At 29.2% G+C, this 27,498-nt stretch overlaps 1 protein-coding gene across 1 annotated transcript in view; it reads right to left on the reverse strand.

The window, feature by feature from the left end:
• The window catches only part of LOC108548226 (phospholipid phosphatase 1), a 54,159-nt gene that overhangs the window by 6,969 nt on the left and 19,692 nt on the right, over positions 1-27,498 (reverse strand). The window contains exon 2 of the mRNA XM_017901061.1: positions 24,817-24,979. Coding sequence (XP_017756550.1) covers positions 24,817-24,979 — 163 coding nt within the window. The remainder of the gene's footprint in view (positions 1-24,816; positions 24,980-27,498) is intronic.

Here is a 27,498-nt window from a genome sequence, read left to right on the forward strand (position 1 = left end):
TTGGAATTAATGAAGAATATTTAATAATAAATTAACACGATATAATTTTCTGAAACATCGGTTTGTTATAGGTACGAAAAAAATGAGTGATCGTTTAATTGTCTTTTTGATTTTTAGATTTTACATCTTTGATCTATTTATCTTTAATAATATACTCAATTGTGATTTTTCTAACAGATTTTTTGTATTCTATATATAGCATATGTTAATGTATAATAAATACAATAATAATATAATAAAATCAAACGTGAATATATATATATATGACATTTTTCGCTATGCGTAATAATAATGACGTATATCTAGATGGTAATATGTGGTGATCTACATTTACACAAATCCATCTACAAAAAGAACTAGTACTATCAGAATATGCCTCTTTCAAAACTATTCAACTTCATCCGTGACATTTTTCGCTATGCGTAATAATAATGACGTATATCTAGATGGTAATATGTGGTGATCTACTCTGTATATATAGGGGTCCCAACATTCACGCAAGATTTGAATTTTGCGTCATTTGTGTGGTAAAGTGTTGTCAACGAAAAAGAAAGGCAGCATGACAGCTGACAGTTCAGGGTTATTAAAAGTGGAACACTATACGAAAAAATAACGTATCTTCATTGTTGAGTAATATTTACAATTTTTAATTAAAAACCTGTGTTTTCTATCAAAATTATTTCTTGCGTGAATTTTGATCACCCTTTATATATAAGATTTTTCTAACAATAAGTATAGAGAACTTATGAAGGTTATATTTGTTTTTTTAAATGCAATTATAGATCTTTTAATTCACTAATTGATGCAAGTCATAGTACTTTATATAAAGATATCAAGTTATTTATCTCAAAAAATCATTAATTCAGATGTTCAATTTTGGTTAATGATATTAATAGCCTGATGCTTTTCATTTAAAATCGATGTTTAAAAATACTTCCTTCAGTTTGAATATATATACTATTAACCAATAATAAAATTAAAAAACTCTTTATACGAATGTTTAATTATTTACTATTCTCTTTATTACATTATTTACTGCTTTTGTTATATTTATATATAAACTGAATGAAAATAGTTATGTTAACCACTATTTTTTAATAAATGTAAATTGAATATTTTTATTTACAGTTATTTTAGATTCTATTTTCAAACGAAATAAAAACACACAAAATATTAATTATTACATTACAATTAATTGTACATGTATTTCTTATTTTTTTAACGATATAATAATTTATATTATAATATAAAATAAAATATTGGTGCAATTATAATATTTAAACATTCGTTGAATATATAGTACATAAGATTGTTCTTTGCAGTTAAATAGAGTAGTATAGACGCAGAGGTATGCATCTATAATAAGATAATTGATGGATAAAGCGCCTTAGCAAAATTATTATTAAATGCAAGCATGTATTCGATGAAGCGGCATAATTTAGATACAGAAGTATTAAGCATTTTTATTTTTTAAATAAAGATGTAAAAAAATCGGACAGAAAATATGTTGCATTTTTTTCATATAATTATACAGGGTGTTCCAGCAGCAATGGTAGTACAACCGGAAAGAGCGTGATTCTACATGCAGAAACGAATTGAAAGAAAAGGAATAAAATTTTTTGATTCGAAGCTTCGTTTTTGAAAAAATCGACTTTGAATATTCACCGAGTTCGCGTGATAAAGTTGATTTCTTTGATAACGAAAGTTTCAATGAAAAAATTTTATTTTTTATTTTCGATTTGTTTCTTCATGTAGAATCAGCCTGTATATGCTCATAATAAATAATTATACATTTTTTAAATACGAATTTGGTATTTTTATATAACTTTTCATTGTAATTATTTATTTCTGTAAGAGTCTCTTGCTAAAATAAAGATGATAATATAATTTATTTTCAAGCCAATATTCTTTTCAACGTATAAAAAGCGCTTTTTTTATCTTCTTAATATTCACTGTCTAATCTTATACATCGTCCTAAGAATGTGATTAAAAGTATATTTTTTACTTAATATCAATTTATAAGATTAATTGTATCGAGCATTGTTGATATAATATGCAATATCACAGATGAATATAAATTAAAGCGGTATTTATTCGCTTGATTAACAATTCAAGTACGTAAAGTTTGATAAAAATAAGAATTTTTTATTTAACTTAATTTTATACATTTAATATTTTATTTTCAGTGAATTTAAAAAACGAGTTAAAAATATATATAATTTTTGTAATTCGCATGAATTCTTGACGTAACTCCTAAACGTTGAAAAGTGTTAGAAAAATCTTACAATTAGTAAATGTTTCGTTTAGGCCGATATAGAAATTCGAATATGTACGAAAATATAAATATAAGGAATGTTATGCCACTGATAAAACTGAAACGAAATATGTTCAAAAGTATTCAATACGTATAAAAGATTATTTCATGTAAATATTTTTAAATATGATTATGGTTTCAGGAAGCAAAATAGATATCTTGTTACTCTGTTGTGCTAACTGTACACACATCGCACGCGAGTGTGCACGCGCATATATAAAGTGATTTATATAAAATGTACTATATCTTATAAATAGTTATTATCATAAATTATTTTAAAGTGTATATCAACGAATAATTTTCTTGTTATTTTGAATTATAAAAATAAAATCAATAGCTTCACAAAACAGATGACACAAAATATCACACCTGGACATGTATAGATTAAAATCTGAAATATCGAAAGATAATCTTATTTTTTACCGAGATTATATTTTGTCCGAGACATTTCAAAATAATTTCGTACAAATAATTACGATACTTTATTGATGGAATAATCTTGCGTTAAAATAAGTAACAAAAGGATTAAAAAGATATATGTTAATTGTAAAATTAAATTTACGATTAATTACAAATATAAATATCAAAAATATATTTCTTTGAAAAAACAATTTTCCATCGGGATAAATAAACTAAGAAATTAAATATAAATTAAAAATAATTTTTTGCTCTTAAATAACACGATGACATTTAAAAAATTGAATACAAAAATATTTTTAATTCCGTATTCCAATATTGAGCGCGATGGCGACATCTTTATTATCGCATAAAAATAATAAAATTAATAATATTGAAAATCGGGAGAAACGATATACATTTACCTTTTATATACGTACATCAAATTTTGCACATAAACTTTAAAAATTACTAATTAGAGTAAGGAAAATTAATGTACCAATTTTAACCTATTTCTAACTTCATATTTCCTAGCAGCAAAAAGAAAATTGTACTTTAACTGCGTCAAAGGTTTTTTCATTGTCATATCAATTTAAATCTACTAGTAAAATGTATGATTTATCCTCTTGGTCTCTTACTCACATAGAAACAATGAATCACGCTATATGTACAAGGAAATTCAAGTTATGACATATGAAATTTTTATCTGAACAATTTTTATCACGACCGTCATTTACTCTTGTTTTGCTCAATACTTACTAACGCTGTATATATTACGTCGATTTACCACTTTAAACCCGTTCTTCTGTGGCTCTAATTTCTTGTCGCTTTTGTTCCTATCCATGTTATGTAAATCCGGCACGTGCTCGCAACAATTAGACAAATAAAATCAGAGTACGAGATAAAAATAAGGAAGATAGCATGAAAAAGAGGGGTAGACGTGCAGTGAGTGAAAGACAAGGAAGGAAAGAAAGAGCGATAAAGGAAGATAAAAACAGGAGAGAGAGAGAGAGAGAAAGAGAGAGAGAGGGAGAGAGAGAGAGAAAGAGAGGGAAAGCGGAACGGAGAACGACGAGGACCGTTGCGTGGAATAGCAGTAGAGTTAATGTCACACACAGTACTGCACGTCTGTCACGTGAGCCAATAGTTAAGTATTCGACTCGTACGCATGCGTACATACCTAGCACGATCGTATCGTTTACTGCGATGATCAGGCAGTTTTCTTTCCTGCCAGCTGAACGCGTGATCAGACGAAACAATCAAACTTTTCTTGCAAATATGAACAATTATTACCTCGACACGGTAATGACCTCGTGCAAAGAGCATGATGCATTACGTTTTTGTAGAGGTATTCTATCGCGTATTTTGACGTCTCGGAATATTTTAAAACGTAACGATGTCCAGATCAAATATCTCATGTGTATTCTTATCACTGGAAAAAAGGATTACGAAACTGCATAATTTAATATAAATATGCAGAAAATAATATGAATGGTCTAATCTTTTTCACGTATTTTTTCCATCTGAAATATGATAATGTGACAACATTATACTTTACTCGGCTTTCAATAGGGAGTCTAAAGCATCTCAATTTAGGAATTATTATGAAATATGTGAATAGTTTATGAATTCGAATTGAATTTTTTTTTTTTTATATATAGTGAGTAAAATTATAAAAGAATTTCACGTTAAATACGGAATTTGAAAAACGTTAACGCTACATCTACCATGACTGATCAAATCATTCATTGGATAAACCAAATTTTTGATTCAGTAACGTAGCTAGAGCTTTTACATTTGGCGATCACTCAATTTGTTATCTCTTGCATTGCACCAAAAATATGAAAAGTATTGAACGCGTTAAGAAAGAAATTCGTAACGATAGTTGTGTCACTGACCATCGACGATTATAAGTATAGCTGTTGAAAATTAACTTTTAATCAAGTAATAAAAATTAGTAAGTTAACATAAACCAAAGATTGGACAAAAAATAAAATTCTGTTTAAAAAAAAATAGCTTATCAGTGTTTTAATAAGAAAAAAGGTTGTCAATTTTTCATAATTTGATTTCAGGATTTTTTCTTATAATACACGTGCGATCAATTTTTCGAAATCTGTCTCTTATTTTGTTTTTACACCTAATTCTGTTTTTACACGATAGATACGTTCCAGAAGAATACGTGTAAAAAAATATATTGCATCTATGGAAAAATAGAAGATTGGTTCCAGTCGCAAGAAATCAGCAAAAATAATACAATAAATCATGAGTTTTCATGTTAGGATCTTAAACATTTTATTTCGTAAAGATTGCACATGTATCGTACAAAGTAAATTATCATTTGAAAAGGAAAAAAGCATGTGACTAATTCACGAAGACAAAAATTAGGCAAGATAATATGAGTTACACGTAAAAAGATTTTATTCGTTGTCAATTTCTGACAATAAACGCATACGTTTGCGTGAGACTGCAATATTACTGCTATCGCTAGAAATGTCTTGGTTATCGTCTTCGTACTCCATTGGTAAAATTCTTTCTGTAATCTCTTGAACAAAATTAGGACCAGCCTCCTGTGGTGCCGATGTTTCAGTGGATTTAAGAACGAATTCGGTAATTAATCGTTGTGTTTGTGTTTTGGCTAGGCGAAAAATTTGGGTCGATCGTGTTAAATCAAAATAAGTCGTGTAAAAAGAGAATTAAATTTTTTTCCTAATTCGTGTTAAATCGAAATCGTGTAAAAGAAGTTCGTGTAAAAACAGAATTGGGTGTATATTTATGCGTAGTTTGCTTCATGTATCATAACCGATTAATTTACCGGTTGAGAAGTTTGTATCCTTTCATAATATGTAAAAAAGATATTGTAAAAATAATAAAATTACTAAAATGAATCTGAATTGTAAAAAATATCCTTGCGTGGTGTTTCTTTTTATTCAATCGTAATGGTGAAAACTATAATTCGTATAAAATACAATTTATTGCGAACAAACAGGATATCTACGATTACATTTGACATATATATTGCTTATTATTTATTTCCTTCTTTTGCTTCTTCTTTTATTTAAGATGCAACTGAAAATATTAATTCTCTTTGTTGTCATCTTAATTGTAAAAAGCGTGAGTGTAAGTTTTATGTGTGTGAGTTTGAGTGAAGTCGAATGAGTGGAACTCATTTGCCTATAACTGTGTAACATGTGATATAAATATAGCGTGACTGGTGCCGTCTAGTGTAAATGACGTTTGAAAAAATGTTTAGAAGAATGTGTCAGAATGGAACAGAAAGAACTCAGAATTGTTATTTAAAGTGAGCGAGAGAGAAGAAACTTCTGGAAAAGAATGAACCGATTTATCATTTCAACTAGTGTATTATTTAAATATTATCGAATGGCGAAACTGGTCTTGAGACGGTTCAATTTTTTATAAATTCTGTTGCTTGAGGTAAAAGATCAAAAACGTGTACAAAACATGTACGAAACATCTACAAGTTCAGCTCGTTTGATAACTAGAAATTTTATAATGTTTAGCTTTGTACGAACAGCACAAAATATATCTTTGAATATCTTTTTCATTAAATTTATAAAACGATGAATAATTGTTACAATTGTTTATTAAGATTTCAAGTCGACTCCTCAAATTATGCTCAATTTATTATATTTTTATTGCCTTGCAGCTTGCAAAAAATATGGTTCATATATTCAATTTGTATTACAAAAATGGACGATATTGAAAAATAAAAATTTATTTTATATCTAAAAATTTATTAAGGTATATGTAGGATGGCGAATACTGGTCTTGAGACACCGAAAATTCACGAAAGAACAAGAACACGATAACGCAAACTCAAAACTCGTAAACCGATTTAACTTAGGGAAAAAACACCAAGATTCCAAAAACACACAAAGATGCACTCTTTTAAAACTCTCATTTCCAACACCAAGCGACTCACGCTTGTGCTGGTCACAACCGATTTCCAAGGACTCTGTTTTGCTTGTCAAGGACCACGCTTCTATGCTTTCCTTAACCTACGCTTCACCTCCCCGTAGAGGAGTCGCGCAACTTAATTTTGTTACATAGAATAACTTTTCGATTTGCTTCTAGAAGATATCGATCGGTTTACAATTTGTTTTTCTTGGCAATAGCCGATTCGTCATTTCTTTTGGTATCCTACAATATTTTGACTTAAATACTCCTTGTGTGTTACTGGTTAACCTTTTAGGCACGGCGCATTTGTACGCCATTTTGTCTAACATGGACGTCTTCAAAGTGGTACTGCGATCTTCGCTTTATACCATTTTGTTTTGCACGCTATACAAATCACAACGTTTTTTTCGGTTTTAATAGTTCGACTGTGCAACAGGGAACGTGGTTTAGCCGAAATATATGAGAAATAAAGCACGAAACGTGTAATAACCTAAAATAATGATATCCATGGAAGCCACTATAGTGGCGTGCGATACCTAAAAGACTAAAAAGGTCTTAAATATTATTGTCCATTGTATCCACAAAAAGTACAGCTTTCATTTACGAATCGATTATTTGACTGATTCGGTAGTAATATATGTATATGTAAATTGCGTTAAATGCAAAAATATCGTTAATGAAGGTCGACCATAAATTATTCAAACGCGTAGAAGTTGCGGAAATAAGCACTGCAGTTAATGGTGATATAACTAAATATTCATAAGAACCAATTCAATAATAATTCTCGTGTTCGAATATTTTTGTTATACATATGAAATGTACGTATCTATATTTGGACACAGTATTATTTCGGAAATTCGAGTGTAACATATTTTATTTGTTAAAAAATCGGGACTAGACGAATATTTTCGTGAGCGACTATATTTCGTATATTCTTGAAAAGTAGTAAGAATACTTTATAGGTAATAAAGGTAAAAGAATTATCTCGCGTAGGGTGATAAGGAAAAAGGGTCCGAGTCTTCAAGAATTTATGATACTCTTCAAGAGCAGTAAAAAATATCTAATCGACATAGGTAGATTCGACGAGTAATCAACCTTTGCGATATGAAATCGATCCCAATTATTTATGAATATTCGATTTCGTAAATAGTTTTGTAATTGAGCGAATATAAAGAAATAATTTGCAAGTTAATTAGCTTAAGTTTGTCGGTATAATTTGTATTTGGAAACGTATGTTCTCCTTTTCTTCGATGCGAAACTTACATTTGGGAATAGACTCAAGAATAAATTATAAAAATTGATTTATAAAGTATAAAATAATAATTTCTAAATAATCGAAATAAGAAAAAATTATTTTATTTCGGAAGAATTCATTTTTGAATTTATATCGAGTCATACTATATATTGTATACTATAGTATATCCAATTTTTATTTTTAAGTTTTAGTTATTGCAAAATGAAGAGTGATAACAATTTGCACTACTTTTAAGGTCGTTAAATACAAATGTTTCAATGTTAACTTTAGATTTCGTTAATATAGTCAATTATTTTTAATAATATAAATAAAAGGAATTTTCGGTAAAAACCTAACCAAGAAACTATGAATCGTAACTCAACCGTTCTCTTAAAAAATGGCGATAAAGGGCAAATAATTCTTAAATTTACTTTATCTACGAATACATAAAGAATCTTACATTTTACGATTAAATACTGAAGAAACAAAATGTTTTTCAAATATGTAGAATTCCATGTTGATTGTGACATAATTTTTTGTGTTTTAAATAGCCATCGAATTTTTGATATCAGGATAGAATATTTTTAGGAAATATTCTTGAAACGACTTGAAACGGTGTGGTATCGAGAAATATGACATAAAAGGCAAAAACGTGTTTTCTCCTGTTATTAGCATTTTCAAAGGTGAATGCTCCTTTGAACTTGACTTATACCGGTTTGCTTTCAACTTGTACTATTCAAATATTTTAAGTACTATTATAACATAAAAAGCATCGAATAACAAGTTGTTCGCTTTACACAAATTTATTTTTTACCATAGAAAAATATACTATAGAAAAATAAATCTTTGCATATATGCATGATGAATCATTTAACTCTGTCTTAAATATTTCTAAGAAATGACATCCTTAGAATAAACTATCTGTTAAATATTTCAAACAAACTTGTGTGCTATCGCAATGAGCGAACAGTGTAATAATTAATCTTTTCCTTCTTTCACATTTTTATAAAGATACGAAAATCACTGTCCATTTTTCCACAGTAATATTAATGTTAGACCGTACGATTATGAAAGGGTACGAAAGGATGGATGAAAAGCTATGAAAATTATATAAGACCATCAACAATAATTACCGAGATACTCTTCGATATTAATTAATTTTATATTATTTATTTGTTCAAATATTATTTAATTTTATTTCATTAACCCTTTGCACTCGACGACTTTTTCGTTGCAGAAAAATAGTAATTCGAAGACCTTCTGTCATAGAGTCAACGATATTTTTAAAATGGTAAATGAGAAATCATATGCAAATTAAGACAGAATTATTTTTCTTCGATATTCCACGCATCGTTAGGTAATTTTAAATTTGATATATTAATTAACGTCGATCTTTAGAATCTGATTAAATGGCGACTGAGAGTCACATCTCGAGTGCAAAGGGTTAATATTATAAGTTATTAGTAATAATATTAATAATATTATTTAATTTTTCACATTACATAATCAAGCATTACGATCATATTACGATTATAAAACTCAATATGATCTTTATATGCGGATGGAAAAGCAAAAAAGAAATAATTTATTTAAAATATTCTTTCACATGACAAATAGCTAACGAGTAATCTAAGGTAGCAGAGTTAAATGTTTCACTCTGTAGATCTATCTTCGCTCTCATTTTACAAAAGAATAAATTATATATATACATTCGTTTCTGAAAATGATGGGTACGCATAATTCGTTTAGGCTTTTGCATATTACTGAATATGATGATAAATTTTGATATTGAATATGATAAACATTCAATATGATCATAAATATTCTTTTGCAAAAGGGAAGACCTACTTCGTGACACTTGAATATTAAACTACGTTTGCAATTCGTTCATTTAATAACTAAATTTAACAGTTAATCATATTAACTTGGACCTTTCAATTTTCCTTTCTTAACCTTCTTAACCTTCAGGCTACCCTTTCTTCCAATGAACGTTTCAGGAGTGTGTAAGACGATACAAACTTAATGTACGAATGAGGCCTCTAGAATGCACTGTCACTGATCTTATGTTGCACGCGTTTACTGCTTACTTAACATTAAGCTACTGACTTGTAACGTGTACCATAGGTAATATATACAATATATAGGTAAATATATGTATATAGATATAGATACAAAAAAAAGGAAAAAGTATGTTTATCTATAATACAATATAAGTACATGGATAAATCTAGGAAGCTACTAATTATAATGTGTATTAATATATTATACGTTATAATTGTAATTAATATTAATATTATATAATAAGATATAACACTTAATACCGATACTAAATAAATACATTTAATCAATCTAATATATCTATATCTTTAATAAATAAATGTTAATAATAAATAAATTAAATAAAAATAAATAAATTTAAATATTAATAATTAAATAAATTTTAAGAAATAAATATAAATTATTTATGCTATGTTACCTATTGTCGCGTCGCGTCGCGATCGAAATTCTCGTATTTCCGACGGGTTGTAAGGCCATCTCGCGACTACGACACGTGTTGCCCGCCAAATTAATATTGGGCAACTGTTTAAGTTGCACGAGCAGAAAAGAGTCGCGTCTACGACGTTCGACGTTTCGAAGAGAACCGTGACGTGTTGTTGATTTGAAGAGAACTGGTTCAAGAGAACCGATGTCTCTGATGTTTCGTATGGAAGTGTGTTAAGAGAATCCGTGTCTCTCAGGGCTCGTACGGAAGTGAGCTCCTCGATCTTCCTAAGATCGGCCTTAGGAAAAATCGGGAGCTCGCCAAATATCATTGGCTGTTTTTGACCAAGGGGGTTCCCTTGGTTCGCGAATCCGTGACCTTGGAGAAAGGTTCCCCCAAAAAACAACGATAGTCGAGGAAACCCTCTCCTCCAAGGTGGGGTACCTGGGGTCCACCCGCGCGCTGGTGACCCCATCGGTCGTTTGTTACCCCTAGCGAGGGCCTGAGGCTTCCAACGTGTGCGGACCACGTGGAGCCCTCAGGCCTTCGTCAGCCAAGTCTTAAGAACCGTCGCCTAATTTCGTTAAATTAGGGATTTCCAGGATTCTCGTGTTTCGCGACACGAGAAGTCAAAGAAAAAAGGTAAAGCATTCAAACATGCTGAAGGCATGGAGCGGAAAATTCCGATGCCGAATTGTTCGACCCTAAGACCTGGCTGTTGGAAGACCGTAACGGGTCTTCCTTGTTCCACGACGGAACACCTATGTTGAAAATAGCGTATAAAGATAACGATCGAAGCTGCTATAAACAAAACGAATAAATATATTTAATTACGTTCCCATCTCAATGAAAATGAGCCTTAACTTTGCATATTCTCAGCAAGTAGGGACTTAAAAAGTCTGAACTGTGTCGTTTAGAAACATTTGATAATTCCAGTGCCCATAGTCTGTACTAAATAAATTTTCATCGAAATTATTCCAACTGAAAATTATATTACTTGTATTTATGTGTTAAAAGAAAAGCAAAAGTTTGTTTAACAGAGGAAGTACAATCTTGAAAAATAAACGAAAGAAATTGTGGTACAACCAAATAATTCTCAAAGTCATGATTATACATTGAAAAATAAATTATTTACCAGCGTGAACATATTTTGATAACTACTACAGATAAACTGCTACGATTACGAGGCTCGATGATGATCTCGCTGTGCTGTATAAGTGGTACACGGTTATTAAAGATCAAAGATAAACGTGAAGTGATTGGATTCGAAGATAACCACGGGTCTGATACTTACAAGGAGAGTGAAATAAGAAATCGTAAAAAGTACATTTTTTACAAAGATTAATTTCATGCGGAATCTTTTAAAATTTTAATACCGAAGCTTGATCAATGCTTACATTTTTACATTCAAAATAAATTTTTATCCGTAGTGTCCTATTGCATCGAATCCCTTCGATGTCCTAGAAAGCTTATCACGCGCCAAATTAATATTGCATGACTAGTTGTAATAATAAGGATGCAGAGTGTGTGGTCAAAAGAGAGTGTTTATTTATAGGAAAGTATAGAATAGTTATAATGGAGACGTTGAACGGAGTACCGTTTCGAACACGCGTTTATATGCGTAAGTAAGATGTTTCAAGGATCGGTGTCGAAGACGAACTGATTTCTCGAATTTGATCTATGTCGTGTCTCGTCGTGTCCTGTCCGGTGTTTTCTCCAGTTTAGTTCTGATTGGGCAAAATAAATGTTGGTGGTGGAAAAGTAAGGAGTTTTAATTGGACAGAGGGCGTGACGGAAGGACCTTTGGCTAAGGAGCAGGAAACTGTCAAGGAGCCGATTTTTGATGATCAATGACGTGATTTATAAGTGGTGTCCGTCCGTCGTTTGTCGGGTCTGTCACACGTAGGTCCCATCTGTCGAGTCTGGTACTTATAAAATTCCTAAACTTTGCTTTACCTTTATAAACTTAACCATTTGCACTCGAGAGGCGCCCTTCAGTCGCCATTTGATCAAATTTCGAAGATCGATATTAATTAACATGTCAAATTTAACATAATGTAACGGTGTGCAGGATATGGAAATGAAATAGTTCTACATATTAATTATTATACAATTTCTTATTTACTGCTGGAAAAAATATCGTCAGCTTTATGGCAGAAAATCTTCGAGCTCCTACTCATCTTTAGCCAAAAATTCGTCGAGTGCAAAGGGTTAATCCGCTAGAACGGCGGTGAGGCACATCTAACCTCCGGAATTGCAGTCGTAGTATAAAATATAAAATAAACCAATTAAAAGTGTAAGCCTTACAATAAAAATCATGTTATAAACACGCTCTCCGGGATGGAACATTATCTTTTGTTAGTTTGATTAATCTCTTTGGAAAACGTGTGGTTCAAATATGCTATGGCGGACGTGGTGAATGTGGAACCTGCTGAAAACCTGCTTTTCGGCGAAAACGATGAAACATGTCTCTTGTATAACGAAGTGGAACATGTAGGACTTCGTAGGGCAAATAAAACATACTACTTTTCATAACGACTATATGTAAAATGGTAGAACATGCTCTGTGATACTTTAGAAACTAGAGTACAGATATAAGAAGGATACCAGAAACTAGAGCAGATAATAAATAAGGTGTTGCAATGCACCTTGATCTGCTAGATACAGGAATTTAAAAAATCATCTTGCTAGAGGATTAAAAAGAAAACATCCAACAGACCTAATTTTGCTGTAGTAACGCGAATACATGCACACACACATGAAAGTTTTCCATGGTTACGTGTACTGTTTTTAGCAAGTGATATATGCCAGTTAAATTGAAATATTTGAAACGATAATGACGTATATAGCAAGAAGGAGATCTTAGGATTATATTAGCAAAATTAGAAAACAGTTTAACGGTGTGTATAGTACTTAAGATCGTATTACGATCGAGTCACGATCGCGTGTTTATCATAAACACGCAGCATTGGTGAATCGTAAGAATAATTGAAAATAATGTTTAATATTAGACGGAAACATTATTAATTAGAAAATAATGTTGATTCGTTTTCTGTTACTTAAGACAACCTTAAGGCGGCTTTCCATCGAGCGCACTAGCGCCGCACAGTGGTCCGGATCGCCAAAAACACGAACAAAAGATGTCAGAATAAAATCATTAACCCTTTGCTCTCGAGAGGCGACTATCAGTCGTCATTTAACCCTTTGGCTACTGTGGGCGCATATACGCGCTCAGCCATTTTTCTTTTCTCAACACAGTTTGCTTTTCTGACACGGAGGGCGCATCTCTACACAAAATTTTGCCGTTCTCGGCGGACATTGTAAATGAATTCCTACCCGTGTGGTACGACCGGTGCGTTTCAAAGTCTGCCGTAGTCAAAGGGTTAATCAGATTCTAAAGATCGTTGTTAATTAATATCTCGAATTTAAAATTGTCCAACTACGCGTGAAATATCGGGTTAAGATAATTACAATTAATTTGCACTTTTTATTTACCGTTTTGAAAATATCGTCCACTCTATGGCAGAAAGTCTTCGAATTACTGTGTTTCTGTAATGAAAAGATCATCGAGTGCAAAGGGTTACGTACTGTGGTGGAAGGAATGTAATTCTATTTAATATAATTTGATATAATGTGTTCATACTATATTTTACCAAAACTCGAACTTTATTTATAATTTTACGATGCTGTTTAAAATCGTTTCTAAACATATAATATATGAAACAGCGCAAATTTATATTTTGATAATATCAATTTTATTCGTAAAACCTATTCCAATTTTCATAATTTTTTAATCTACCTATCGTAATCTACTTATCTACTTATTTTTTAATGTACCTACTCGTAATTCTACCACCCAAAAAACCTATAAAACGACATATTTTGCAACAAAACACGTTTAAATATCAGAGCTACTAACTTAGTCCGTGTTTTTGGCAATCCGGACCACTATGCACCGCTACTACTATATCGATAATTTATTTGATATTAATTTTCTAATCGGAATGTTTTCACTTAACATTATTGTCGTCTCAATATAAATACTGATATTCGTGCTAATATTATCGATCATGTTATCTTGACATCAATATTAACGTTATTTCTACGACTACCACACGATTATCTTTTCCTTTTTATTATTTGAATGTACACCAGATGCCATAATATACATAAATTCATAAATAAATAAAATAAAATTACGATATTATCGATCATATCATTTTAAAATCAAATACACGTTTAACCGTAAACCTACCACGACCAAGAAACCTGTAGAACTTAAAAAAATATGTAATAGAAGAAAATACTGAAAAATTCATAATACGTATATTAAAATAAAAATCGAAAAGTCAATCAGAGCGATAATTCTGAATACAAAATTTAGAAACGGTTATTTAAGCTGTGATGTGGTTAGCATTAAGATAGCCAATTAATTAAAGCAAGTATTTCATTCGAGTATCTTAAAAAATGTACAAAGAGACCTTAATGAAGCTTAAAAAGGTTTTAAAATTTTTAATAAAGCTCTACGTCCTTTTATTCGTTCCGTGAAACATATTTCTAATGCTACCAGAAAGTTTCATGCCGAGTGCACGAAGGTTAGAGTTGGAAAAAGTTCTTTAACACGTTCGCTGCTTACTACGCCCCTGGCGGCACCGAGGTGTACTATGCTTTCGCTGGCCGCTTCTCACGTACCAAGTCCGTTCGAAGTTCGAAACAGTTAAAGCAGCGATCTGTATCGAAAGTCATTATGCAAAGCATCTGTCAAGTACACGCGTACTGAAGTGGATCTCAAATGATTATTCTATCGGTTTGCTTATTTCGAATCGTAAGATTTTTCGTTTCACTTTTTTCTAGAAATATAAATATACGTGAAAAGAGGTTATATTCGAACGTGTTCATAAACATGCTCATCACTGCCTCGTATTATCGGCAGATTTTCAACGCGTGTTCTAAAGTCATCGATTTTAGATCAGCATCCGATACCCTTAACCCTTTGCACTCCTTTGTCGAATGTGACTCGAGATCAGTTTTTATCATAGGAATTCCTATGTCGCGTTACACTCAACGTTTTTTTATTCTTTATTTACTAAATAAGAAACCGGAAAATAAGTAACTATTTGAATTACTTGAATTCAAAATATAAATTACAACAATGTTTGAGAACTTTAATATAATCAGTAAACAAAATTCTTTAAATTAAGTAGCAGTCGAGGAATTGTCCTGTGAAGTAAATTTCAAAGAAAATACTTAAAATTGTAGGGAGTTATTGGTAACAAATTTGAAAAATAAATCGGAGTGCAAAGGATTAAGCGTATTAGTTTAGGGTTATTAATTCTTAAAAGATTTAAAGGAAAATATCTTTAAAATTTCGAGAAATATTCTTTGATCAAATAAAAAATCAAAAAGAAAAATTCTCAATTTTTATTTCCTCGACCTTACATAAAGCTTGATAAATTGATTTTCAAATAGGCTACGATATTATAAAGTTAAAAAATATGTAATCATATTTTAAGAAAGAAAAGGTGATTCTGATTTCTATCGAAACAAATTTTTACATTCTTTTATGATAATTTGTGATCGGTTATAAACTAATTAACTTTTATTTAGAACATTTTCTTGTCAAATAAGCGTATGTGCATGGAGAGTCATGGTAAGTAATACGTGAGTCACCCGTTATATACGATAATTGCGTATAATATTGGTGACCGTGGGCCAATAATTTTGCACTTTGAAAACTCCCCTTATTTTTAAAAATATAGAAGAACTTTATGTACAAAAGTTGTACGGTATGAGAGTTAAAATTTGATGCAGAAAAATTATAGTAATTATAGGAATAACACGCGAAACTTTAATATTACTTCACTGTTTGCCAATACATATTTCTCTATTCTTAATGAGATAAGTGTCTAGACGATTGCGCCAATATACCACTACAAGATCATTATAACATGCTATTATAACAGATAATAGCATAAAACAAAGAAACTCACGTTATAAAAAATGCTCAAAGCGATGGTTAGACGAATTAGCGAGAGAGAGTAGAAGAACAAGAATTGTACGCTCCTGACCCGTCAGAATAGATTTAATTGGATCAGGCCCTGCTCGCTTTTGGCTGAGACACCTCATATCCGGGATTGTTAAAATCGTTGAAACAGTCATTATTTTACCAGGAATAGAAAGTTATAAAAATTAAAATTATTAAACAGTGAAAATTAAATAGAGTACAATTTCAAGAAATGAAGATAACCTCACAATTTCCAAAAATCCCGCACTCATAAAAACATAATTTGCATGTTACAATTTCTTCTTCCTATGACATTATGCACCTTTCGTGCATAAAATTTGTTCATATTTTTAACAATAAGAAAATATTCAAAGGATTGAAAATTATGCGTCCACCTTTTACATTGTCAAGTCGTTTTTAGATTTAGAATCTTATTGAAATTTAAACGATTGGGAAAAAAAGTCATCGCGAATTCAATGAAATTCGTGAATTTTTTTGCTACCTAATAGCCACCGAATACAAAATGTCTGGTTGATGAGTTCAAAGGTCATCGAACCTAATTTTAATGGAACTTTATTTAATATAGATCATAATAAATTATGCGAAAAAAATAATATTTCTTAAAACAGAAATCATCCCTCAAAATTTTATACAAAGTATTTAAGTTCTATAATTTTTACTATGTACTATAACAAATTTTCAAACAAATAAGCTTCTTTTATTCAATTTTTATACAAATATCCCACAATAAAATATAATAACGATAAATTGAATAAATGATTATTTATAATTATATTTATGATTGTTTCCGGCCTTTTATATTTTCACACAATATTTACATATTTTCAATATAATTTCACGATACACGAATGCTGTGTTATATTAGAGCAACGAATAATTACAAATTAAAAATTATTATTTAAAATTTACAATAACCTTTCTTTATTAAAAATTTATAATAAAGAGAAGCATGGTATTTTCTTATTCATTTGCTTATTTATTTTACGAAACCTCTTTTACCAACGAGGAAAAGATTTATATATATCAAATAATATGGTACTAGATAGTTTTTGGATTAGAATTTTCTCTTAAAGTATAGCGTTTTAATACTTTCGTTATCGATTGTACTTATGTCGATTGAAAATTTGTTACAAACTAAAGTATTTTAGTATCTTCTTAATAATAACGTGCATAATTATCATTTTTGTTGTCATAATACGTCAATAATTAGTTAGGTTAGGTTACAAATTTTTTCCCTATCTTTAACTATTTCCAAATTCTCTTTTTAAGAACAGATCCTTAGACTGGTTTATCCAATCACTAGTTATTCGTTTCGTCGTTAAAGGATTTTATTTTGCTTATTTTGTATATTTCGAGCGTTTTGCACAAAAACATATATTTTATACAAAATGCATAGATTTTTCATTGAATATCGACTGATAGTTTATAAAACGGAAATAAGCGATAGATAAACCACGTAAACTGAGTCCTGTCGATCGCATTTCCACTGTCATTATATCTATCCACAATTTATTTTTAAATATAACGTCAGTCGTATTAATTACCACAAACACAATTATTATCGTCATTAACGTTATTCTGACTAGTTTCGAAGTCCAAATTGCCGATTTCATTTCATTTTGATATCGTTCTCTTGTTGTTAATAAATACCTGTCCTATAACTCGGAATTATCTGCGTATTATCTGTCATATTTACGTATTAATCGTGTTAATGGTGTTAATTAAAAATTAAAGTATCGCGAAGACACCTAAATCCAACTAGCCTACATGTCTACGAGATAATTGTGTTAGTATAGACGAAAATGGTGGTATAGATACTGCAAACTATGCAACAGACAAATTCATTGAAATATTTAATGATATTTTGACTAAATATAGCGAGGAGCAAAACTAAACGATAAAAATTATCAAAAGATATCGGGTAAAGATGATTATATTAGCGTTGCTAATCGTTTACTTGCTACCATCCTAAATATGAACAATTTTCAAAATTACTGAGACGTATTCTTCTTCAGTTGCAATAATAAGGACAATAAGAATTAACATTCTGGTGATCCATCTTTCTTTTTTTTTTATATATATATATTAGTTTAACCCTCTATGAATCGAATATATATTTTTCTTGACTACAAGAATTGTATGTAATATAAAATCAACAAATATCAACCAATAAATTCAGCAGTTTTGACAATTTTATTATAACGAATTTATATTGAAAGTTTGAATTAACAATGTTTGTACTATTGTGCCAAGATAATGTGCAATAGATAGACAAGATAATTTTCCACGCCATCTTGTGGGAAATAGGTCATAGGGGGACATAGAGGACCTAACCTATCATGATCGAATAACCGGTAAATGAAAAAGAATTAGAATTTTTCAAAATGGAACCACGGGAGGTATTGTAAAAATAATTATAAATATATGGAAAGAAAAATCGCGAACTATAGTGATCAAGACATTATGATCATACATTAGCATCTACCTTGAAAGTTACAGGGGTCCATAGAGGGTTAACGTCGCCTCAACTGCTGTATAGGTTATTAACAACGTTTCAGTAGGCACGTCCTATGTGTAACTATAGTATTTTTGGTAACAATTCGGTTTCTTTTACGTATTGTTATTTGAGCCGTTCACTGTACAAATTGATCAACTTCATAAAACAAAAAGTGGAGAAATGTAATGAAATAATGTATATTGTTTTTTAAAATTCCCTTTATAATTTAAATCGAAATAAATATCGTAGAATGCATAAATACAAATGTAACTTTCATCTAACGGTATATAAAATTTATAAGAAAAAATAGCCAAAAGGTAATCGTTAGTAATGTTACCATTTTTACGTTACTGAAAGAGTTAATCGATTAGGCAAGTGAAAAAAGTAATAAATTTAAATTTTACTAAATTTTACTTAAATTCTGATAAGACGGCACTAAAAAATTCACCGTTATCATTCATGGCTTGCTAGTGCATTTGAGTTGCATTATTGCAACGATTTACATTAGAGTACGGAGTTAATCAAAGTGACTTCTGAAATAAATTATTTATTATTCAGTGGCGAAAAAATTTTTGTCGTTTAACGGTGTTAATCTTAATTATTAGGGAAAATTATTATAAATATAAAAAGTTACGACTATACCAAGTGCTTTGACACTTAAATTTAAGATTTCTCAAAAAGTGGGGTTAATCGATTTGTGCAGTGAACGGTGCATTTGTAAGTCGCGATTTCGGTTATCTTCCAAATTGTCTTTGATGTGTAACTTCTGTGAATGTTTTTGTCGCGATATGTTATACTTTGGGCTCTGTAACATTAAGTGGTCAATTGAGATTTGTACATTACGTTCTTCACATCTGGGACTGATCTTTGGTTAGGAGGTATGCGTGGGTGATCCTCGTATAACCTATACGGATTCGGCTTATTGCTACTTGCTGGGTAGCTCGGTGGTTATTTTACAATTGTCGAAGGATTTTTCATTTATTTTTTTAAAGCGTGGTGTTGTTCGTTCCTATTCTATTCCCTATTGCTGTTTTATTTTGGGATTTGTATCAAATCAGTGACAATCATTTCACCGGCAATGTCTTAACCGACATTAATTTCGCCGATAATATCAATTAACCGACATAGTAAAATCATCGATAATGTTTACAAACCTAATCTAATCCAAACCTAACGCAAGCTACGAGAAATATACAGAATTAAATTTCTCAAAAACATTGGCACGCGATGTAATTTTATAATTAATTTTACTAAGCTTTTTGTTCAATACATGGTTATTGCTTTATTATTACTTCATAGATTTATACTTATTTCAATTTAATAATTGCACCTTTGTTATTACTCCGTAATTCTCTGTTATTTTGGATGAACAGTTATTTCGTATTAATTAATATGTTTATTACGAATGTCAGTGTCGGTGAAACGAGTGTCGATGTAAACATTATCGGTGACAATTATTTTGTTATTCATCTCTATATTTGAAACGTAGTTTCATCTCTTATTCCGTCTTTATTTCATTTATTTTACGACTTTCCGCTGAATGAAATAACACTGTTATCAGCTCGTTGAATTTCTATTAATGCACGCTTACTTATTATGTATACAAAAACGTTATCATTATGTATAAAATAATCGCCCATAAAGAAGATATTTATACCATATTATGTCTTTCTCCATACCAAATAATTTTCGTTTTAACATTTTTTCCCATCTTTCGTCGTTTATGAGATATTCCACTGAGTCCAGATAAAATAGACACCCTGTATATATATATATTTACCTATAGGAGAATCCTGCAAAGTTCCATTCAAATCTGATCTCAAATCAGTTCGTTGAAAACATATGAAATTGTAACTTGTCAATTTTTACTATTACGACTAAAAAGGAGCATGTTTAACAAGTTTTTGACAATTGCATTTCCTGCAAAATTAAACAAAAAGTTGGCAAAGTTGATTTAATTATTTTATCTTTATTCCATACCTTTCCTTATCATTTTTATTAGTTGTTTGACTTTGCGCATAGTTTAAATCAATAGCTGGGAAAACAATTACAGTTCTCCGTAGACGATAAATTAATATCAGCCATAAAAGTAAGTATCTTTACAAGCTTCATTACGTATGAAAAGTTATAAATTTAAAGTGGAAAATTTTCCTCTGCCACCAGAATATTTGAATAAAATGGGGAACATAGTTAGAAGTTGCATTCTTTTATGCAGAGCATTTAGAGAAGATCAAGAAATTTTCAACTACTTTAAAAAGTTTAAACAAGCTAAATAAAATTATTATCGTATACAAAATAATTTCATAGGTCTTAAAAATTGTTACAAAATTTATGGACACTTGCATGACTATAATAAATAAAGGATATAATTTTTAATAAATCACTCACACGAATAAGTCCAGTAACGTATCTTTAACAAACATATTTATCAAATGAAATTTCTATACAATATTTCACATCATATATTACATGATTTTAAAGAAAATGAATTATAATTCGACTACTATTTAAATTAATTCTCTAATTTGAATAAATGGACTTGAAAAATAGTCACTTATTGACAGTGCCGACATTTCATCAACGAGTTCCGTAGTGACATTAATTACTTAATAAATGACACGCGTATAATTTCCTGATTTGTTTCCATTTCAGTTAATTATTTCTTAATTCGTGCAATATTTGTTCGAGCTTGTCTCATGCACCGATATGTAGAATAACACAGTTTTATGTGCTTTTGCACACTAATGCAATTTATTTTGTTACAACACAGTTCATTGACGTTTCACCGCACGCGTGTGTGCCAAGTTATTTAATGCGACACGCCCGGAAAAATTCTAAGCAGACAGTCGACTCACACAGTATTGTGTTACATGGTTCGTGGTTTTCCAGCCAACTCTCATTGCATGCACGATTCGTTCCTAGCGTGTACAGCGCCAGACGTTGTACTAAATCTATTAAATAGGTACTACATGTGCAAGTATAATCAATTTATTTTTGCTTAATTCATTCCTAAAATTGAACGAGTTAATATAACGCTATATTTTTAAACGCATTCAGAGTTTCAATCTGTGTGATATATGCGTCATATTGCTAGTACCTTTTAGAAAAATATTATACGTTATACGTTATACAAAGAGAAAGGGAAAAGAACTGGGGATATTTATCTAGTGATTTTCAACTGACCGTTTTGGCAATAACGAGGAATTTTACAAGCTTTATGAACAAAATCAATTTCTAATACTTCAGGGCCCATTGGTAAAACAAATTTGACAAATATAAGTATATCATTGAGAGCCAGAAGCTTTACTGCATTATGAAATAATAATACTCTCAGCAATGAAATAATAATATTATTTAGTAAATAAAAGAAAAGGAAATATACAATTCTAACAAGTTTTAAGAGTAGCAAAGCTTCTGGCTCTCAATGATATACTTATATTTGTCAAATTTGTTTTACCAATAGACTCTGAAGTATTAGAAATTAATTTTGTTCATAAAGCTTGTAAAATTCCTCGTTATTGCCAAAATGATCACTTGAAAATCACTAGATAAATATCCCCAGTTCTTTTCTCTTTCTCTTTGTATAACGTATATAATATTTTTCTAAAAAGTATTAGAAATATGACGCATAAATTGCAGATATTAAAATTCTCAATGCGTTTAAAAATATAGCATTATATTAAAATTGATTATATTTGCATATATAGTAGAGTACGAGTATCTATTACGAGTAGTAACAGTACGAGTTAAAAATTGATTTCGTCCATAAAGCTTGTAAAATTCCTCGTTTTTTCCCTAACCATTCCTATATATATTTATATAATAATATATCGTTGTACATTTTATTATTATATTATAAATATATTTTTTATTTTATTTTATTTTAAGAATCAAAAAATTGTTTTACGAAATTTGAGTAAAATATCGATGAAATATTAAAGAATAGAAATTTCCATTATATACATCTAATGAAGTAAAATAGGATTGAATAATTAATATATTAGTATATTATAATTAAGGTAACATAGTAACATAGAAACGAATATGATAATAACATGTGAATAAGGTAACACAGAAATAACTTATTAGTATAATAAATAGAATAATCAGTACAATAATTTGTATTATTGCCCAATAAATATTAAATTGATATAATAATTTATTAAATATTCGTTTCTTGTCTTTTTTTAAGGAAAAAGTGAGGATTAGGGAAATTACGAAGTACTGCAATTTCAGTACTTTCTCGTTTATGGTGCATCGGTGCTCTTTAGAAACAATGAATAACATTGCACTTCCGCGTAGCTAATGTAATAATCGTCGCATTAATTAACAAACGGTTACTTCCTCATAATATGAATGTAATATAATGCAACAGTTATTATGTTTCGAATAAATAACAATGAACTATTTTGTTTTAATATTTTTGTTTCATAATATAATATTTTTTGGATCAAGATAATCAATACAACATGCTACATTCTTCTGCGTTGAAATGTAATTGAAATAGAAAATTCATATTTTCATACATGTAAGAATTTTAATATTTCATTTAATACTCAAAAAAATAATTTTAGTATTTTAAAAAATATATATTTTTAATTTAATATATAATTTAAAAAAATAATATATACATAATATATATAATAAATATAATTTTATAACTACATAAAATAAACAAAGCAACTACGAATTTATGTGTTTTAGTATAAGCTAAAATGATTAGACGTCTTTTCTCACCTTTTCTCGAAAAGATTAGTATATACAATATAACCGAAATTAATGAAATCAAAAATTCAAATTTATCCACCTAAACAAAATATTGTGAATTATAAATGTTTTTGCATATTTTATGGAAAATAGGTAAAGTCGTGGAATCTGGACAGAAATTTATTTAAATATTGAAAGATTCTAAAGACATAACTTTTACTTTGCATGCGATTTGCATAAATGTATTTGCATAAGTGCAGTTAATTAAAAAAACAGAAAACCTATTCAACGAATCCGAATGAAAAGTTAAATCGTATATCTTCTCTGTAAACGTTAATGTACTCAGTTGCTTAAAGTTAGTTAAAAAGAACAAGTAATTTGACTATATTATCAATATTATCTAACACACTTTGAAATATGTTGACGTAGAAGGCTCATAAGAAATTTTGACACAGTATTGGTGCAAATTTAAATGTATTCATGTAACCTCACATAACACAGAGACATAATAAATTTAGAAAAAAAAACTACTATAATATGCCGTAAGTATAAAGAAACTATATTCGTCCATATATCACTGTACAGTCGCTTACAAAAATATTCGAATGCTTATATTTTAAACGATTAATAAATGAAACATACACATTGAATTCAAACTTCGAAGATGATATTCTACTAGAATAAAATAATTTTGATCACAAGTGTTAAAAATGTCTGAGAAAAATTAGGTCAAAAAAATACGGTATTCGTATAACATTCGAATTATTTTCGTATTCTATTAATATCTTTATATAATTTCTAAATTTGACCATCTGCAGCACCAGTTAAAAATATTTACGTTCTATTTTTATGCAGTCGAATATTTCTCTCGATTTTATTTCTTTCTTTATTTTACAAATATCGTATATGTTGTAAGAACGGTTCATAATCTCAACTGTAGTATCATTTCCAAAATTTTGCTTCTAATATGCGAATTTTCTTTGTTAGAAGTCTAAAATGCACACGTTCGAATCTTTTATAATCAATTGTGTATATTTTCCATATATTTTGATACACATATATATGATATGTATGTGTACTACTTCAACACGCGTATATCTGCATAAAGATCTGCTGCTTCGTTGTAAATAAGAAGAACAAAATGCAGTATATCGTGGTGTATCTATTATAATATCTACCAATAATTTTGTATGGCACTTAAATGGTAAGTATGAAAGTTAAGAAGAAATGAGAAACATATTCGTACCTGATAAGGCGAGTAACACATCCAGAAGGAGCACCCATCGTATGGTATTTTTACAGATACTCATGATCTTCTCAGAGACGGTTCGCGTTGTTATTCCGTCCGTATTATCCAGGCTTTCTTCTAATGTCACCGTACTGCAGTGAGTTAATTGTTCCGTCGACCTCTGAAAAAGAAAGACTCTTCAAAATATAAAAATAATTGTATTATTTTATTCACAATTGTAAAATATAGTTGCATGACTGTTACACCGAATTCTGTATAGGTTCGTAATCTTTAGATTTAATTATTTCTAGGATAAATAAATTACATTTTTCTCTAAGACAAAAATAAGTATAAGAGGACTAACGAAAAAATATTATTTCGAAATGAAATAATTTAGTTTCATATTATATACCTAGAAAAAAACATTAAAGATTGTACTGGATTAATAAAATTGTTTCCACTTTAAAAGTATAAAATATTGCACTTTTATTTACTAATCGTAAATCGATTAATTCTAATTCTATTATATATTTTTTGAGGTTAGATTTTTATCGAGCTTATTATAAGAAATCGTAATAGATATTTTTTTCAAAGATGGACTTTATGCAATATTTGTATTTTTACTTTTTATTTCAAATTAAACTTTCTTCTTTTACAAAATTAATATAAATATTAGATAAAAAACATGGTGCTATTAAATAAAATGCTCTATGCGAGAAATAGTTGTTCGAAAATTGCCGGCACTTTAATTGGCAAAAATCTCCAGTAATTATTTTAATGGTAAATCATACACTTAATAGATCAGGCTTAATTTAAATTTAAACTTACGTAAATAATAAAATACTGAGTAATTCTATTACATATAACCAGTGTGAAGAGAAGAAAACGAGGAATACAAATTCTAACTTTACTTTGTAAATTTGTTAGTTAACATACGATTAAAATTATAGTTAAAATTATAATGAGAAGATAAGAATCGAAGAAGAAAAATTTAACCTCACTTTGTACTTTTTTCAGTAAATATACGATTCGAATTGTAGTTATAATTATAGTGCAGAGATTACAAGACGAAAAAGAAAAATTCTAACCTCACTAATCAAATTTTTTGAGTGAAAACAATAATTTGGAATTGAAATTAGAATTTTCATTTTCTAAAACACTGTTTATCCTGACCAAAAAACTTTATAGGTTTTATCTTAATAATAAGAGATAATCATTTTTGATTAATTTTTATCAACAACTGTACACGAGAGAATACGATTATCAGATTTACATTGATTTAAATTCAATTCTATATAATTTATTTATCGTTGAAGTCAAATACTAATTTGCATAGCTGTGTTCAATAACAGTGCGATAGTGGTGCAATCATCAAAACATTTCTTATGACGATTAATTTAAATGCAAATTACCGACTGTTATCTGACTTATACAAAACATCTAATAATTATGAATATCTAGCGTATTAATAGCGTAAGATGTAGATATCCTATAAGGAACGTTAAAACAGTATTAAATTGGTACGGATAATAGAACGCGAGTAAGTAACCGGAACTAACCTCTTAATATCATTTGTCTACCCTTGACATACTTACTTCCTACCTATTACGATCGGAAATTTTTATTTTTAATAAAAGGAATCTTAGCTTTCTTTATAAATAAATTTATTAAATAAATATCTGTAACGAGCCAATATTGAATTAAAATTGATGCAAAAACTGTACTAACGAAACGTAAGATTAAACATGGCGGTATACGTTCTTAATGTTATTTGCATATGATCGTTAAATCATAGTTATTGGCATTTACTAATAATATCACCATTAGGGAAGGAATAAAGAATTTCTCAATCATGAAAGAGATGAAAATATTTAAATACATCTTCTTAAATTTTCTGTGAATTACTTTTCTTTTTAACTATAATTGAATAATATGCACTACCAAAATCATTGGGAGAAATCATCAAATCAAGGACTTGTAACAGTAGTGAAATTTAATCATTAAATTAAAACAAATACGAATATCGATAAAAAATATGATGTATAAATATATATAGAAACATTAAAATATTATACGTATATTATATGAATATAAATATTATATGTAACACCAAAATATAATTATATGTATTAAAATAATTGTTACTTGCTATATTATAGCAACACTGCATATGTATATGATTACATACCATATAATCAGTAATAATGTTATTCTTCCAATTATTACCGTTATTATTATTATCACTGCTATAGTATAATATTCGATTATATTATTAAATATAATTTATAATTGTAATATTAAATATAATGTATGTAAAATAAATACACAACTTAAAATATGTAAAGTAAAACACACGAAAAACAAGCTTTCATATTCAAAATTCTAAATTATTTTAAGACATAATACTTTATGTATTGTAACCCTTCATAACTTACTAAATATAAAGGTACACTTTATGTACCCACGTGTGTAGTTTATATACATATCGCAATAACTATGTATCTTTATTGTAATATATGAAACACTAAACATACGATTTATGTACCTTCGTTGTGTACAATACATAGCTTAATAATACATAGCTCTTTAAGTACAAAAAGTTTAAATAATTTAATAATGAATTCGAAAATCCAAACGTTCGTCAACGTTCAATTGTTCAATTCTATTTAAAGCGTTCAACAAGCCTTATTCTTCTCTAGA

The sequence above is a fragment of the Eufriesea mexicana genome, unplaced genomic scaffold (assembly GCF_001483705.2).
Source record: "Eufriesea mexicana isolate 0111107269 unplaced genomic scaffold, ASM148370v2 scaffold1457, whole genome shotgun sequence".
NCBI lineage: Eukaryota > Metazoa > Arthropoda > Insecta > Hymenoptera > Apidae > Eufriesea > Eufriesea mexicana.